Raw genomic sequence first — 17729 nt, 5'->3', positions numbered from 1 at the left:
CTATTTAGTAAAGGTGTGCAACCATCTCTCGGTGTGATTGGGCATGCTTGGTCCGGGACAGGACAGTCTGCCATCGACCCAGCCCAGTTTCCTGCATTTTTTGCTCAGTGCAAACTTTACACGCGTCTCCGAGCTGGCGATTTCCCTACGGATCGCTTCCATGTAGGATTTATATAATTAGTTTAACTTTCTGTCCCGTAGCCAGATGGGGGACTCCACTGCTTACACCTCACAGGGTTGTTGCTGTCCAATTGCGTGTCAGACTGACGTGAGAGTGAGACCCCTCGCTTCCTCACGCTTGTCATCCTTTTTTCTTAACGTTTTATGTCTTATTGGTGGCACTGCAATTTCTGTCTTGGGTTGTGGCGCGCCGCCCAGAGTCGCTGAGAGTCGGGCGGCACACAAGTTTAATCAATAACAGTAATGATAATGATCACGCTTGCCTGTCCCGGTTGGGCTAGCCTTGAGGAGGCCCGCGTCCTAGTCCACCCTCAGCTGCAGAAGCTCCCTGCCGGCCTCTGGCCTACCTCGCGGGGCCGTTGTGAAGGCGGCGCCGGGCCGCCTCGCGGTCCTGCAGCGGCGTCACGTGCTCCTCCCTCACGCCCGCCCCGTCCCTGGCCGCGCAGGCGCCCTGCCATTGGCCAGGGAGCGGCCAATCGGTGCGGGCGCGACGCGACGCGATGGCTGCCGGGCGGCTCTGGCTACTGCTCCCGCTGCTGCTGCTGCTCTGCGACGGGGCCCTTCCGCGGGGCCCTTCCGTGGGGCCGCGCTACTCGCCCGACTGGGCCAGCCTGGACGCGCGGCCGCTGCCGGGCTGGTTCGACGCCGCCAAGTTCGGGGTCTTCGTGCACTGGGGCGTCTTTTCGGTGCCGGCCTGGGGCTCCGAGTGGTTCTGGTGGCACTGGAAGGCCGAGCACCGGTCCGACTACGAGCGCTTCGTCAGCACGCGCTTCCCGCCGGGCACCACCTACGCCGACTTCGCCCCGCGCTTCTCCGCCGCCGACTTCCAGCCCGAGCAGTGGGCGCAGCTCTTCCAGGAGGCCGGTGCCAGGTCAGCCCCGCGCCTCGCGTCCCATCATCCCCAGCCGCGCGAGCCTTCGGGGAGAGGCAACCGGAAGTCCGGCGGCTGCACACCGGGCCTTCCCCGATCCGTGTCTCCGCCGCTGACGGGGGCCTTTTTGCAAACGGTTGATCGTTCCGTGCTGCTCCCCGTTCCAGATTGCCGTTTACCTTCAAGCTTTCCGTGGCTTCCTTGACGGCGATGCCCCGCTGAAGCCTGTTGGGCAGAGTTCACTGGCGCGGGCCGCCCTCCGTCTGCAGCGGTAGGCCGTGACGGTGCGCAGCCTGTCCGCACCGCTGCATCCTAGAGACGCGGGTCAGAACGGCGGGATGCTCCGGCCCAGACAGCAGCATCTGAAGTATATTCTGTGAAATTCGGGATGTGGGGAGAGTCATCCCTTTAGATGCCCGTTGAAGGCAGCGGTACAAATCCATGGCAGACGAGCCTCTCCTGCGTTCCCCTTATGCCAGTGTTGTCCAAACTTGGCCACTTTAAGATGAGTGGACTTCAACTCCCAGAATTCCCCAGCCAGCCATGCTGACTGGGGAATTCTGGGAGTTGAAGTCCACTCGTCTTAAAGTGGCCAAGTTTGGACAACACTGCCTTATACATTTTCTCCGGCTTGGGGCACCGTATGTAACTGGTGCTGTTTTCTGGGTATTTCTGAGAACCCTCTGTTGCTTTCACAAGCTGTTTGCAGCCTTCCTGGAGGCAGGTGGTGGATGATGGACCAGGTGGGATGTTGGTCTTCTCCAGCCGGGGCGTTTGTACTTTTGTCCAAAAGTACACATACATGTGAAATATCTTCCCAGTCTGATTTCCTATGAGCTGGTTTCTGGTACTCCCAATTGACAGATGTTTGTAGGATAGCAGAAATTCAAACTCGGTCTTCTCTGATCTGTCCAGCTCATATACAGTGGGGCAAAAAAGTATTTAGTCAGCCACCAATTGTGCAAGTTCTCCCACTTAAAAAGATGAGAGAGGCCTGTAATTTTCATCATAGGTATACCTCAACTATGAGAGAAAAAATGGGGAAAAAAATCCAGAAAATCACATTGTCTGATTTTTAAAGAATTTATTTGCAAATCATGGTGGAAAATAAGTATTTGGTCAATATCAAAAGTTCATCTCAATACTTTGTTATATATCCTTTGTTGGCAATGACAGAGGTCAAACGTTTTCTGTAAGTCTTCACAAGGTTTTCACACACTGTTGCTGGTATTTTGGCCCATTCCTCCATGCAGATCTCCTCTAGAGCAGTGATGTTTTGGGGCTGTCGCTGGCCAACACAGACTTTCAACTCCCTCCAAAGGTTTTCCATGGGGTTGAGATCTGGAGACTGGCTAGGCCACTCCAGGACCTTGAAATGCTTCTTACGAAGCCACTCCTTCGTTGCCCAGGTGGTGTGTTTAGGATCATTGTCATACTGAAAGACCCAGCCACGTTTCATCTTCAATGCCCTTGCTGATGGAAGGAGGTGTTCACTCAAAATCTCACGATACATGGCCCCATTCATTCTTTCCTTTACACGGATCAGTCGTCCTGGTCCCTTTGCAGAAAAACAACCCCAAAGCATGATGTTTCCACCCCCATGCTTCACAGTAGGTATGGTGTTCTTTGGATGCAACTCAGCATTCTCTCTCCTCCAAACATGACGAGTTGAGTTTAGACCAACATTCTACTTTGGTTTCATCTGACTATATGACATTCTCCCAATCCTCTTCTGGATCATCCAAATGCTCTCTAGCAAACTTCAGATGGGCCCAGACATGTACTGGCTTAAGCAGGGGGACACGTCTGGCACTGCAGGATTTGAGTCCCTGGCGGCGTAGTGCGTTACTGATGGTAGCCTTTGTTACTTTGGTCCCAGCTCTCTGCAGGTCATTCACTAGGTCCCCCCATGTGGTTCTGGGATTTTTGCTCACCATTCTTGTGATCATTTTGACCCCACGGGGTGAGATCTTGCATGGAGCCCCAGATCAAGGGAGATTATCAGTGGTCTTATATGTCTTCCATTTTCTAATTATTGCTCCCACAGTTGATTTCTTCACACCAAGCTGCTTGCCTATTGCAGATTCAGTCTTCCCAGCCTGGTGCAGGTCTACAATTTTGTTTCTGGTGTCCTTCGACAGCTCTTTGGTCTTGGCCATAGTGGAGTTTGGAGTGTGACTGTTTGAGGTTGTGGACAGGTGTCTTTTATACTGATAACAAGGTCAAACAGGTGCCATTACTACAGGTGACGAGTGGAGGACAGAGGAGCCTCTTAAAGAAGTAGTTACAGGTCTGTGAGAGCCAGACATCTTGCTTGTTTGTAGGTGACCAAATACTTATTTTCCACCATGATTTGCAAATAAATTCTTTAAAAATCAGACAATGTGATTTTCTGGATTTTTCCCCCCATTTTGTCTCTCATACTTGAGGTATACCTATGATGAAAATTACAGGCCTCTCTCATCTTTTTAAGTGGGAGAACTTGCACAATTGGTGGCTGACTAAATACTTTTTTGCCCCACTGTAGTAGCTTTTCTCAAGGTAATCTGTGAGGTGGGGCTGTGCTTGAGCCCCACTTGTTTTTAATGCAGATTTTGCCTCTGGGAAAAAAATAATAAAAAGGAAAGTTTCCGAGCATGAGCAGAGTGGTTTCCTTTCACCACAGCAAATGAAGTTTTAAGTCATATGCAGCTTGGCCTTAGAGGTGTTTCAGAGTTGGAGAATTCAACTTCATAAGACTGGCATGTCTTAAAAATCAACCACAGGATGCTTGTCATAAAACAAAAATCCCTTGCAGTATATTCCTATGGATGTCTCTTAGAAATAAATCCCAGTGGTTGAGTTCACACAGATGTACTAAACCAGGGTCTGTTTAGCTATTGAATATGTATCACATCATATTATTAGCCATCGTTTACAATGGGAATGGATGGATTCATGCAGCACATTAAATCAGTATTGGATAAACTACATGATATATGAATAAACTAGTGAGCTATATGAATCCAGCCCCTAATCATAGAAAAAGGCTCGCATCGGTGGAAGTGGTTTGTGGGGTAATTGATTCTGCCCCTCCCCGTCATCGTGAATGGTTTTAGTTTTTATGTATAGGGTTTGCTTTATAGCTTGACCTTTTAATGGATTAATCAATTTTAATTAATTAATGTGTATTTATTTTTTTTAATTGTTTGTGGGTTTTGTTTTAATTGTGAGCCGCCCAGAGTCACCCATTGGGGGAGATGGGCGGCCTACAAATTTGATAGATAGATAGATAGATAGATAGATAGATAGATAGATAGATAGATAGATAGAAGCTCCCTCCAATCTCATTCATCTCCTAGTGACTCCCTGTAGCTTTCTTGGCAACCCTATGAAGGTGGCTTGCCTTTGCCTCCTTCCATAGTGTTTTTTCAACTATTTGGTCTAGCTTACAGTCCTGAAATTTCTGGTGGTCTCCCATCCACATATGGACCCTGCTTAGGTTTTTTGTTTTTGTATTTTTTTAAGTTTTCCAGGATTGGTTAAGGGTCTGCCAGCAGTTGGGCACTGAAAGTTTAGAGAATTGAAATCAGCCTCTTGGTTTTTCCTGCCATTAAAAATTAAAGCAGAAGTATTGCAGAAGAAATGGATTCACAATGATCAGCCCTGAAATTATAATTGGCATGGTTAAAAACAATTGTGTAAAGCATCTCAAAGAAAAGCTGTACACTGTATTGATTTGTATTTGTACCCTAATTTGTATTGAACCCTAATACAAATATGTGTGCAATTTTTAGTGCCAGAGTCATATAATTATTTAAGCAGCAAAGATGGTAGGTTTGTAATCTAAAATAAAGGGAATTAGAACAAAAGTAAGCCGAAAGGAAACTTTGAGGCAGACTTCAAAGGCTGAGGAGAAGATGTTAAAGAGAAGGAAGAGCAGTGAAGGGTTAAATTCCAAATTTTTGGTATATCATTCATCACATTTATGTTTTTAACTTATTTCTTTTAACTTATTCCTTTTCCTGCATTAACCTTACATATACTAAACAGTGGTGAAATGTCAAAGAAGGATGAAGTCCCTCCTGACTCTTTGTCTTTGGTCCCTACAGGTATGTAGTGTTTACCACTAAGCATCATGAGGGCTTCACCAACTGGGGGTCCAAAGCATCCTGGAACTGGAATTCAGTTGATACCGGCCCCCACCGTGACTTGGTTGGTGAACTAGGAGATGCTCTCCGAAAAAGGTACTGATCTGGTTTTAAAGGGGGAGTCAGGATGGTGCAGAATAATAGGCTTAATAATTAATAACTTTGGATGATTGTTATTTTGTGATTTCCCCCCCCCTTTTGTTTAATCTTAGAAACATATCCTATGGACTGTATCATTCCCTTTTTGAATGGTTTCATCCACTGTATTTACTGGACAAAAAAAATGGCTTCAAGAGCCAGTTTTTTGTTGCTGGGAAAACTCTTCCAGAACTTTATGAACTTGTTTTAAGGTAAGAGCAGAATGTCTTTGGACTATCTAGATGGGCTCAGAAAATTGATGGTCACCAGTCCTTCCCCCCTGCCTCCTCCATCAGCTCTGCTCTAGGCATGTTTTCTCAGAAGTAAATCTAGGGCTTGGTGGGGATTACTCTGAAGCAGGTCTGCACTGGATTGTTGCCTTAGCTCTCACCGTACAGTATGCTGTGCTCCTTTGGAAAGTGAGAAACATTCCCTTTGGTTTCTTGTTCCAGATTTTAGGAGCCTGGGGGAGAAGAGCACAGCTTGCTTTGATGTTACTCAGAAGCTGACTTCCCTAAACTTAGCAGAAGAGGTGAAAAGTGCATATATGTCTTTGTAAGCATAAGGGATAGCAAATGTACCCCATAAAATAGAAATGGGTGTTTCCCAGAACTTGGGTACCCCATCTTTGTTGCCATGTACAATATCAACCTTATGGCCCTTCCGTCTCTCTCCCTCCTACCCCCAACATTTTTTATACAAATATAGTGATGTATGTACAGGTAGTCCTTGTTTAATAACCACAATTGGGACTGGCAACTTGGTCATTAAGCAAAGCAGTTGCTACGTGAAATTGTGACTGTGCTTATGATCTTCCTTCCGCTTTCCTTTGCTTTACAGACCTGCAAAGGTCGAAAATGCAAGGATTGGCCGTAAAGTTACTTTTCATCACCGTGTAACTGCGAATGGTCACTAAACAAGGCAGTTGCTAAATGAGGACTACCTGTACACATAATGTAGAAATATAAGATATAAACTGGTATATTTTGTTAATTGATTACAACGATATGATCATAGAGGAAACCAGTCCCTATGGACTCATCTTAGGATGGTCCAATTACTAGAATGCAGCCATTAAATCTTTCGATTTTATTAACTTGCCTCTTAAGGTACAAGCCGGATATTATTTGGTCGGATGGCGATTGGGAAGCTCCGGATACTTACTGGAACTCAACTTCTTTCCTTGCCTGGCTGTACAACGATAGTCCAGTCAAGGTATCTGCACTTCCTTCAATTTCAGGTGTTTTGACCTGGAGGCTGTTCTCCTGTTTGCTTACAACTGAGAGGGAACCATTGGAATAATTTCTGATATTTGGGTTCTTTGCATTTGGTTACATCCTAAGTGAAACTTTGGCCTCTTTTTCCTGCTCCTGTGGGGAGAGGCAACCTGGTGTTACTGAAGGGTTCATAAGTTGGGCATCTGAAGAGGGCAGAAATGCGAAAATTTCTATCCTACATACTACAAGGAAATGTGGACAGAACCTAGCTACTTTTAGTAGTTCCCATCCCATGTGTAGGAAGTTTGAGGCTGTGGGGGGGGGGGAGTGATGGGGTGGTGTCAGCATCAAGAACCAAACCTGGAGTGCAGCCTGGAGGGGAGACCATCAACTGGTTTACTTATTCTCATGCCTTCGCCCTTTATCAAATCATGACAATCCTTGGAGTAGTATTAGAAAGGCTTAATATTTAGATAAGAGAGCAGGGAAGGCCTAAGTTACCCTGTATGATTAAAATTAGCATGCAGGACTAATTGTGTCTAAGACAAGTGTAACAAAGTTAGCAAGGACCAATTCTTGGTACCTCTGTAATATAAGTTATTTGCAGTATTTAATAATAGGGCTTTGCATAGTTTTTAAAAAGGGTGCTTTGCAAAATGGATTGGTACAAGCAGAGTACCCACTTAGCAGCATTAAAGTAGCTATATTCCATGTTTCAAAGGCTTTGGCTGGCTGGGTGTGCCCCAATGCACACATGTAGAGAAAATACTTCCATTGGATCTGTTTTGCTGCAGGATCAAAATAAAGCAGGTTCCCCATTTTATACACATCCTTTTAGGTTCTTTCTCTCCTGCAAGTTGCTACCTCTGTGAAGGGATGGACAGGAAGCTATGAACCATCTCTAACCCTTGCCTTCTGATGAAAAGTTAGAAACAGATTCTGGGCTACGCATCCTGCGGCCCTCAAGATATAGATAAACTAGAATTTTCAGAATCTCTCACCAGGCTGACGGGGGCTGCTGAGAGTTGTCATTCATCGACATTTGGGGGATCATCACTTCCCTCCCACCGGTTGCTTTCCGTTGGTTTTGACCAATCTAGCTACGGTGAAGAGCACATACAGAATCTTTAAACTAAACATTGTGTTATTCAGCCCACTTGGAAGTGCTAGTAGGGCTGCCCTAAAGCCTTTGTTTTAAAGCCCATTCTTACTCTTAAAAGATAGTAATGAAATGCAACCAACCGACTTGAAATGTTCCTTCTGGATTTCTCTTCCCAGGATACTGTGGTGGTGAATGATCGATGGGGCTTCAATTGTTCCTGCCACCATGGGGGCTACTACAATTGTCAGGATAAGTTCAAGCCTGGCACTCTGCCAGACCACAAGTGGGAGATGTGTACCTCTATTGACGTCAGGTCATGGGGTTACCGCAGCAACATGCAAGTTTATGAACTCATGAGTGAATTCACCATTATTAAGGTGAGCCTGGGAAGGGTAAGCAAAGGCTGAGGATTTGTTAGGCCAGTGGAACCTGCAAAGAGCTGCTGAAGCTGCAGGAACAGGAGCCACGGCTCAGTCGGGCCTCAGATTTCTCTGAAATAAGCCTTGTTCCTTAAGAGCACATTCTCCACGCGTATATGCAACAAGAGGCGGTGAGACTGCAGCTCCCACAGGAGTCCACCTAAACTTCAGGGACAGGATTTTGAAAATGTGAATGAAAAACTGAGCCAAACCATAGGTAGGCAGCCTGATGGAGAAATGCCGGCGCCTGCAAATGGTACGCCAGTAAAGCAGTGGATCAACGCATTTTTCTTGAGCAGGGATTCTCCAGAGTTCCGCCAGGTGATCTGAGCCTCCTTGTGTTCCCTTCCCTTCATCTGGCCGGAGCCTGCTCGCTGCCTTGGCCCCCGCTTTGTGTGTGCAGTTACTGACTGTGAATCTACATGCGTGTGTTAAGTGGAGCTTGTCTTGCACAAGTAACCTCAAAGAAAAGTGCAAATAGGAACTGGGTTGATGAATATAAAAAAGGAATTTCATGAGGCTGGAAGCACACTTGCACCTAATCCTCTGGGTATTTTATGTTATGGAACTTTGCCAAAGTTGCTGTGAAGTTTAAGAGTTGTTGTTATAGGGCATGGGGTACATAAAACGATGGAAATGGCAAAGAACTTTGGGTTAAAAGGCCTTTAAAATGGGGAATGGCAAAGCATACATAAATGCAGCTATAATTATGTTTAAGACTGTGGGAGTTCATGAAGACAAAAATGGGGGGGGGGTTGTTTAACAATGTGGTCCTCATATTTCCTAAACATTTATTAAGTGGCCCATGACTAAAGTGTTTGGAAATCAATGCTATAAAGTATCCTCCAGCTTAAGACAACCCACGTGTGCAGTTTATCATTATTTTTAGGGTTGGGTTAGAAAACCCCTTGGGATGAATGCACATATAAGCACTTCCTTTGGTACTACCATGTTCTCCATATCATTTGACTTACTCTTCCCCCCCAGAATACTATTTATACTTTTATTACAAATACTTACTACTTGTAATAAAAATAAATAACTGAGGAGCAAAACAAAATAGCAACTTCTAGTATTACTTCCCAGAACACCTCTGATCCCATACAGAGTGTTCATGGGCCTTCTCAGAAAATATGAATGGTGGGTGGCTGCTGCCCAGTCTTTAAAAGTGTGCCCCCCAGATATCCCCAGCCCCCCAAAGAAAACGTGGGATGAAAGAGTTTAAGAACATGAGGGAATGGAAGCAAGCAACCCCACTACTTGTTTTCCAATACATAAATACAGGTAGTTCTTGCTTAATGACTGTTCATTTAGTGTCCATTCGAAGTTACAACAGCACTAAAAAAGTGACAGCTGGTGCCGAAAGTTATGACTGTCACAATGCCCCCAGGATCACATGATCGCAATCTGGTGCTTCCCAACCAGCTTCCAAATTCCAGCAAGCAAATTCAATGGGGAACCGCGTGATTCGCTTAACGACTGAGGTGATTTGCTTAATGACCACAGTGATTCACTTGACAGCCATCACAAAAAAGGTCGTAAAATCGGGTCTGGTCCCATGATGATTTGCTTAACAACCACATCACTTAGCAACCTAAATTCCAGTCCCAATTGTGGTCATTAAGCGAGGACTACCTGTATTTTTATGATGAGACAGGCCTGCCCTGGGAGCTGTTTTGTGATGTGCAGATGCCTCCATGGTAGTGTGCCCAATAATTTGTTTTCCAAAGTCTGAAATGCTGCCGGACTAAAAGGGTTGCCATAAAGTGTTTAAAAGACATTTTTGTTTTCTTCCTCCCTTCACCACAGGAACTTGTGCATACTGTCAGTTATGGAGGAAATTACCTTCTCAATGTGGGGCCAACCAAAGAAGGAACGATTGCTCCAATTTTCCAAGAGAGGCTCTTGGCACTTGGGACCTGGCTGAAGATTAATGGGGAGGCCATTTATGAATCAAAGCCATGGCGGATACAAAAGGAGAATTGCAGTGACGAGATATGGTATGGCAAAGCTCACTGAGAGAGGCTGCTTGTTCTCAGAGATGGGAGCACATTGTTTCTAACGCTTCTTTGAGCAGAAATCTGGCATTATCTGCATAGAAACAAGAGGAGGCACCATCAGGTACATAACTGCAGAAGTCACGAGGTTGAAGTTCTAAGCCAATTTCTATAACTTTCTGTTTGGAGGGTAGGTGTTCTCCATGAGACTGATACCATAATTACACACTTTACTTTTTTTTTGAAATGTGCATGTTTTTGCCTTTTTTTTTTTTTGGGTTACACTATGAACATTCAGAAAAACAGCTGAAAGAAGAGTCATAAAGCATCTCAGTTAAGGTCCAAATATCTGTTATTTTTACTGCAGTGGTAGCTAGAGCAACTCCTGCAAGAAGTTGCGTGTGATGGAAGTTGAAGCATACAAGGCTTTACTGCAGAAAAAGACGCAGTGTGCCGAAGTACAGATAACCAGTATAAATCCAGCTGACTGAACATTAGAGCCCTCTTCCTCTTAGCGTTCATGGTCTGAATATTGGTTTTCAAAATTAGCTTTTTTTATTGGTTTGGGCTACTTTGGATTTAGTGATCGGACTTGGCTGGATTACAGCATTTTGCAACTACTGTACAAAGAACGGTGCTAGTAGCCTCTCCTTATTTAAAAGACGATTAAACTGAAGGTTTTGTTTCCTTTAGTTGACTTTTTAGGTGCTTTGATGGATCTGGGGAGGGTAGGAGAAAGATGGTAGGATTGAGTGTTTTTATATTTTCTGTAAAAAAAAAAAAAGTAATCTGGCTTTTCCCCTTCTTTTTAAAAGGAAATGTATAATTGTATTAAACTTCTCTGATTATAGCCCAGCTGTGAAGTAGTGATACATTCAGTCATAAACAAAGGATGGTAAAATTTGAGTTCTCTAAAGACAAGAGGACGCTAGAAAAGCCTCTCTCTGCAATGGGAATTCATGGAAAGTTTCACACAGGCCTTGCCAGGTTCCCTGCCATGGTGTTGACGACAGCAGTTGAAAAACAAGGACAGACTGTAATGCAATATTTGCATTTTCAGAGAGCATGTGTGAGGCTGTTCTTTGAGGATTTCATCACACACGGCTGATCAGCCCCAGTGTGAGAAAAGCAAGCGTCCTGGCCTTCACCTGCAGTCAAACTGATCAAGGGAAGGAGTTGCACAAATGGAAGTCCTGCTACCTCCAAAGGTGGATGTTGTCTGTCTGTTTCAGTATTTCCACACTGCTCTCCACAATTCCGTATTTTGCCTTATGTTCCTCCAGGTACACTTCGAAGGGGCCCGCAGTCTATGCTATTTTCTTGGTTTGGCCAAAAGACGACGTGCTGACCCTTTCATCACCTGTTCTGTCTGCAAGCATTCAAGTAAGGAGAGTAAAAAATAAAGCCAGTTTTGGAAATAACCTGGAGTAGGACATAGTAACATTTGGGAAATCTCATTTATTTTGTTTTGAAAGCAATGTCGATTTCTTTTCCATAACAACACTGAAAGTGTCTCACAACAATAAATTATGCACAGACCAAAGCCAAATCTGCAGAATATGTAAAATAAGATTAATACCATCAAAACAACAAAAAATCCAACCCCCAACAAAAAACAGCTGCTCATAAATGCTAATAATTTTAAAAAGCACAACATAAAAACAGTTGTAACATATTAATACCTGCATATAACACTTCAGAAATAATTTGGAAAAGGCTCTTTGGAACATGAATACAGCCTCTGTCTACTACTCTCTAAAGCAGCTGCATCTTTTTCTAGGATTATATGGCTGCTTTCCACAGCTGATGTAATCATCCTGGGGAAAGATGCAGCTGCTTTAAAGCATTGCAGATGTTGCATTTGTGCCATCATGCTCTGGAGCGCTTTTGGGGTACTCAGTCCAGAGCACTCTGTGACCCTCTTCACCAGGAGGAAGACTATGTGATTAGTTAAAGGTGGTCTGATATAACCAAGATTTTACTAGATGCACGGGAGGTTAATTTTGCCATTTAGCGTAACTCTGCTGGGAGGGCATTCCACAATATCAACTCTGCTCCTAGTTGGATTTCCTTAGGTTTCAGGCAGCCAAAGAGCCTAGCAGAACATCCCAGCTGTTTAACTTATTATGGGGGAAGAATATATGGAAGAAAGCAGCCTTAGAGCTCCCGAAATCTGTCAAATTTTAGGTTTATGTTCTAAGATATTAATTAAAAATAATTAGGTTATACAAGTAGTCCCCAGTTTAAGTACAAATTCCGTTCCCAAGGTCTGTCCTTAAGTCAAATGTGTATGTAAGCCAGAACAGTATTACTGTATAATGCTGTATAAGTAGTATTGTTTAATTAACTCGAATCATTGTGTATTTAACTCGAATTTTGCTGCAATAGGCTCCATTCTTAACTATGGGTCATCCATAAATTGGGCATTCTTAACCCGGGAACTACCTGTAGTTACCATAAGAACTTGAAAACTCCATTTCCCAATAGTCAGTAAGAGAGTATATGAAACCCTCTTACTAGGGCAACCATAGCTGGGTGGATGCCAAACCGTTCCTGTAATAGGCAAACAAAATGACTGTTAATAAGCAGTGTACAGAATTCACATTGCTAAATGCTTTGTCTGGTTCTTCTGTGTTGTGGATGTGGTGCACCTTGTGCTCTGCGGTAATTTTTAATAGGCTATTGCTAACATACTGTCAGGGGATACAATTAGATTATGTCTTGCCCTTGGGAAAGAAAGAGATGCTGTTTTATGCCTGTTAGTATCTAAAGGAAGTCACAGTGCACCTCCCCACTGCTAAAAGTTAGGCATGATCAATTTAGTTTCTTTTTGGGTATCTTCCTTTCTAAAACAACTTTGTGAAAATGAAATTGTCTTTATCAGTCTTGGTATATAAGCAGTGATACCATGAGAATCCCATCAAGGCATTTGCATCCATGCCTGCCTTTCTATACATCTCTTTTTCCTGGAAAAATCATCCAAGCAGGTTTCTGAAATTGTTGTACTTCATTCTGGCTGGTCATTTTGTCTAGTGTTGAACAGACTTGGGCCATGTGCTCTTTGATGCAACTGATGCTCTGCAAACAGTAGCAGCTGAGAAGTGTTCCCACTGGGCTTGTGGGCCAAGGGACTTCAATTTCAGGATTCAGTTTCAAACCTTGTAAAGGTAGACCTCGTTTAGTGACTGCCTCGTTTAGCAACTGCAGTTACAACAGCGATAAAAAATAACGTTAGGACCAGTCCTCGCATTTATGACCTTTTCAGGTATGTAAAACAAAGCTGAAGTAAGATCATAAGCACAGTTATGGTTTCACTTCGTGATTGTTTCGCTTAATGACTGAATTGCTGGTCCCAATTGTGGTCGTTAAATGAGGACTACCTGTATAGACATGCAGTTCTGCACTGGATGTATTTGAAACCTTTAGCCCCACATGCTGTACCAGTGACTGTTACCTGTAATAGCTGGTCTAAGATCTTAAAATATGCCTTGTACAGAGCAACAGACACTATAGCAGGTAGAAGCCTCTAGTAACCTTTTGTTAAAATTGATTTTGAAAAAAGGTAAGCAGGGTCAGACCTGGTTAGCTCCTGGATGAGAGACCATCAGGCAATCATAGGATTATGGACTAAACAGGAAAGGTGTTTTTTTGTTTGTTTTTTTTAAGGATACTGGAAAAAGTAGCCACCACTTATATATTGTTGCCACAAAAAACCCTACATGTGCATAGAGTCCCCAGGAGCTGAGCCCAACTGAAAGAAGTCTTTACCTTTTGTTTCTTGTTCCTTGCAGGTCAGTATGTTGGGATTCTTCAAGCCTTTAAAGTGGCAGTCATCACCACAACAAGAATTGCAAGTCTTGTTGCCCTCAGAAAATCGTTGGCTTCTCCCATTCCAGCATGGCTGGACTATTAAGCTACTTGGGGTATCGTGAGGGCAAATTTGGAAACAAATCACAAAATGTCTGTCCCTTTTATCTCATGATTAAAGCTGGTGCTGAAACAGCGGTGGTTAGGGGGCTGAAAAGAACTGGAAGAAGATGCACATAAAGAACACGAGCTGCAGGTCAGTAAATCTAAGCATTTGCATGCCGGCCATTCCCGTGCATTACAATTCAAAGGGATGGCTGTAAATTGGACACCCAACTTGAGTTAAACTTGATATAATACACAAATCCAAAATTGTGCAATAAGTTGAAACATCGCTTCCACGGGAAAAAGATATCTCAGGAAAATTACATTTTGTGGCACAAAACTACCTTTGGCTATGGAAGAGGCCTCTGCTGCAATTTTTCCCAGGAGCTGGCTTTGAAATGCAAATCTATTTAGCTCATTTTGGCCTGGATGAAAAAATTCTCTGGGGTTGCTTCAGATGGTGACCTCAAAAGCCTCCACAGAAGTTCTGGTTGAGGCAGAACAGAGAAGCCTTGAAGCTGCGCTTAAAAATAAGCAAGGTCCGAGGGGCAAGGGAACATGTTATGATCCAGGATTGCTAATAACAAACCACTAATAATAGATCCCATTATGGGGCAATAGAGAATGATATGCCAGGTGTACTGAAATAGTGAAATGACTTGAGGAGAAGAAAAACAATGTCATTCTTGGAAAGCAGAGGAATTATGACATATAAATGTGTTTTCAGGATTTCAGCATTGGGCAAGAGAAAGGACTCTGCTGGAATAGGATCTAAGACTACTATATTTGTTTTCATGAAAGTTGCATTTAAAAAAAGAATCCCTGTACTGATTCCACCTACAGAGTACACAGATCTGGTCTTTTCTTACCTTTGTGTGCATCTTTGCATCCAGGCGAGACTTGCTAGCTGAAAAGATCCAGTTCAGACAACTGCATATTTGCTAGGTTCCTTTCAGCCATGTGCTTCATCTGCTTTCTGTATCTTTCTGCAAGCCCAATTATGACAAAATCAACTTGCCTCGTGAGCTGCTCATTCAATTTTCCTTTGCTACCACCTTCCCTTCTGATTTTTTTATAGACAAACAAGATAGGAGAGGAGACACTTCTGTTCCATTCCTCAAGGATGGTTCTGGCTCTCCAAATACAAGCCAGTCATATCCTGGCTCAGGAAAGAAAAAGTTTTCAGTCACAAAATCAAGCAGTGGAATCTAAACTAACATTTCTCAGTATAGACACTCTAAGAGGAGAGCTGTTAAGCAAAAAATCAGCAGCCTGATAGCACCTTTTCCAACTAACATTCTTTTTTTAATTAAAAGACATACATTTTCATGAGCTGCAGCTGATGAAGTCAAGAAATTTTTTAAAAATAAAATGTGTTCGCTGGAAAAGGTGCTTACCAGACCCCTGATTTTTTGTGCAAATTAACATAACCCAGGCCATAAGGACTGAGGAACTGGCCAGATGCTCTAGCAAACAAGACTTCTTTGGCAGTTTTTGGAGTTCCCATTTTTCTTGAGGCAAAGCCCACAGCTGCCAAACTAGGCTTGAGTTCACAGCAGATGGGCTTGCCTGAAATAGTGACCTTCAGAGAGGTGTGGTACAGTCCGATGCATAGCGTATGGGATACAGTGGTACCTCGGGTCACGAACGCTTCTGTTCACAACCAATTCGGGTCACGAACAGCACCGTTCGCAAAATTTTGCTTCCGTTTGCGAATGCCGGATCGGGTGATGAACAGGATCCGCGGCCATTTTTCCTGCTGTGACACGTGGTCGTGGCTTCCTGTAGGGAGGGGGACTCTCCCTCCAAGCAATAACCGCCTCCCCACCCGCCTTCCTGTCCTCCACGCCTCAAGCAAGGTTAGCGTTCTCTCTCTTTGTACTGTACTTTGTGTCATATTTTTGTGGTTTAAAAAAAAAATACATATGGTTCAGAACGGATTAACCGTAATTACATTGAACCTTATGGGAAAATTTGATTCAGGTCACGACCAAAATCGATTGGCGACCAAATTCGGAGGGGTCAGAACAGATTAACCGTATTTACATTGAACCTTATGGGAAAATTTGATTCAGGTCGCGACCAATTCGGGTTGCAACCAGAGTCGCGGAATGAATTAAGTTCATGAACCAAGGTACCACTGTACTGTCACCTCTCTATAGGCTCCAGATTAGGAGAAGGGAACCGAGTGATGAACTAGCCAGTCCAAAGATGTTTAAGTACTGCGTTGTCAGTGTTTTGCAGTCCTGAGAATTTCCCCTTCCCCTTCCAATAATTTTTCATACCAATGGTCAGATAGGACAGGGAATAAGAAATTTCAAGAATGGATTAGAACCAAGTTTCCAAAAAGAATAATTCAGTTTTGCGTGAATAAATTATATCCAATGTTGGTAAATCAAGGGGAAAAAATACAGGAACATGTAGATTGAATAAGGTTTCAAGAGATTATCCTGGTACAGGTTTCTGCAATGTATCAATCACGGTGCCTTTTTATTTTCTTCGAATCAGCTTTTAAATGTTATTTTTTAAAAAATGAATAAATATTGGAATACAAATAAATGTTTGCATCGGTCTGACTTTATAGCACAGCCATACCTGAAACAAATTGAGTAGAAAGATTACTTGTAGCAAGATCATCAGGGCATCAGAATTCTTTTGGTGATCATCTTAATACTGTTATACTGTATATACTTAATACTGTTATGTGAGAACACACATTTTTGTAAAGCTACTTCTGAAAATGCCTTCCAGTTGGAATAAGATTTTTGCATTTATCTAGGCTTAACTGTGTTTAGCTGAAAGGAAAACTAGTGTTCCCCCCCCCCCCAATAATTTACCCTTAAATGAGAGGACAGTTGTAACTTGCAGAGAATATGGAGACAAACAGGTTCTTACAATTCAGTCCTCTTTTGAGGAGACTGCTTAAATCAAAGGTAATCTTTCTCAGGTAATGTAGTACCTAAGTAATACTTGCAATAACTTTTTAATTTAGGCTAATATGATTACAGTACTTCTGTGTAAAAGGCTTGCTTCTGAGGAGAGTTTTGAAAGGGGGGAGCTTGCATTCACAGAATGGAAGTAAACTCTTCAGAGTCAGGGGAGGAACTGGCAATCTTGTCTTGTGCATACTAAGCAACAAAGTATCCATTCATAGATAGGGGAATATAATTTGTCAATAATCAACTTGTCATTTTAGTGTCACTTTTAATTATTTAATTTACTCTTCATCAGTGACTGAGCAGGGATTTTCTGCACGATAACTTTTCAACGCAACTTTACCTTCAAACTATGGCTGTGCTAGTTCTTTTCCCTCAGCCAAAGCTACCCCTGGCCTGCTCCTTTCATTACTTTGGATCAGTTCTGAAATGATTTCTTCAGAGCTGGGTGCCGCTTGCTGCAAATAAAGGCAATTGCCAACGAACGTCACTGCTCGATCATTAAATGCTGCGATGTGCAATAACAGCCTGCAAAATAGAGACTGCCAGGGTTGGAATCTGTTCCAGTTGAAAGATCAAAAAAACAAAATTGATGTCATTGCTCAGCTGGCCTTACGGGACGTGTGGAGCCCAAGACTAGTTCAGACAGTTTAGATGATTGGCAAATTGTGTTTGGCATCGATTGTCCCCTGCATTCCAGTGAAGAATAGCCACGGTGCTGACACGTGCTTTCTGTGCCAGCAATGGATGTGGCCTTGGCACGGGAGCACAATTATTGTTGAACCCTGGGGGAGAGAATAGCGATACACTTCTCTTCATTTCACCAG

The 17729-nt window shown here is 43.4% G+C and overlaps 1 protein-coding gene across 1 annotated transcript; it reads left to right on the top strand.

The window, feature by feature from the left end:
• Window positions 1-533: 533 nt before the first annotated feature.
• FUCA1 (alpha-L-fucosidase 1) lies at window positions 534-16525 on the top strand. The gene is made up of 8 exons (XM_007430513.3): window positions 534-1051; window positions 5143-5277; window positions 5394-5531; window positions 6429-6534; window positions 7815-8015; window positions 9867-10057; window positions 11338-11437; window positions 13846-16525. The coding sequence occupies exons 1-8, from the start codon at window positions 681-683 to the stop codon at window positions 13984-13986; spliced, it is 1383 nt and encodes a 460-aa protein (XP_007430575.1). The 5' UTR covers window positions 534-680; the 3' UTR covers window positions 13987-16525.
• The last annotated feature ends 1204 nt before the right edge of the window (window positions 16526-17729 follow it).

Source organism: Python bivittatus, unplaced genomic scaffold (assembly GCF_059951505.1).
Source record: "Python bivittatus isolate LINGU-HERP-01145 unplaced genomic scaffold, Pbiv_v1 ctg000260_np1212, whole genome shotgun sequence".
Lineage (NCBI taxonomy): Eukaryota > Metazoa > Chordata > Lepidosauria > Squamata > Pythonidae > Python > Python bivittatus.
The sequence above is the reverse complement of the archived record's forward strand: the minus strand, read 5'-3'. Positions and strand labels throughout refer to the sequence as shown.

Coding starts and splice junctions, on each gene's coding strand:
- FUCA1 (XM_007430513.3), top strand. CDS start 681: ATGGCTGCCGGGCGGCTCTGGCTACTGCTCCCGCTGCTGCTGCTGCTC. Junction 5,278..5,393: donor GGAGATGCTCTCCGAAAAAG/GTACTGATCTGG, acceptor GTTTAATCTTAG/AAACATATCCTATGGACTGT. Junction 6,535..7,814: donor ACAACGATAGTCCAGTCAAG/GTATCTGCACTT, acceptor TTCTCTTCCCAG/GATACTGTGGTGGTGAATGA.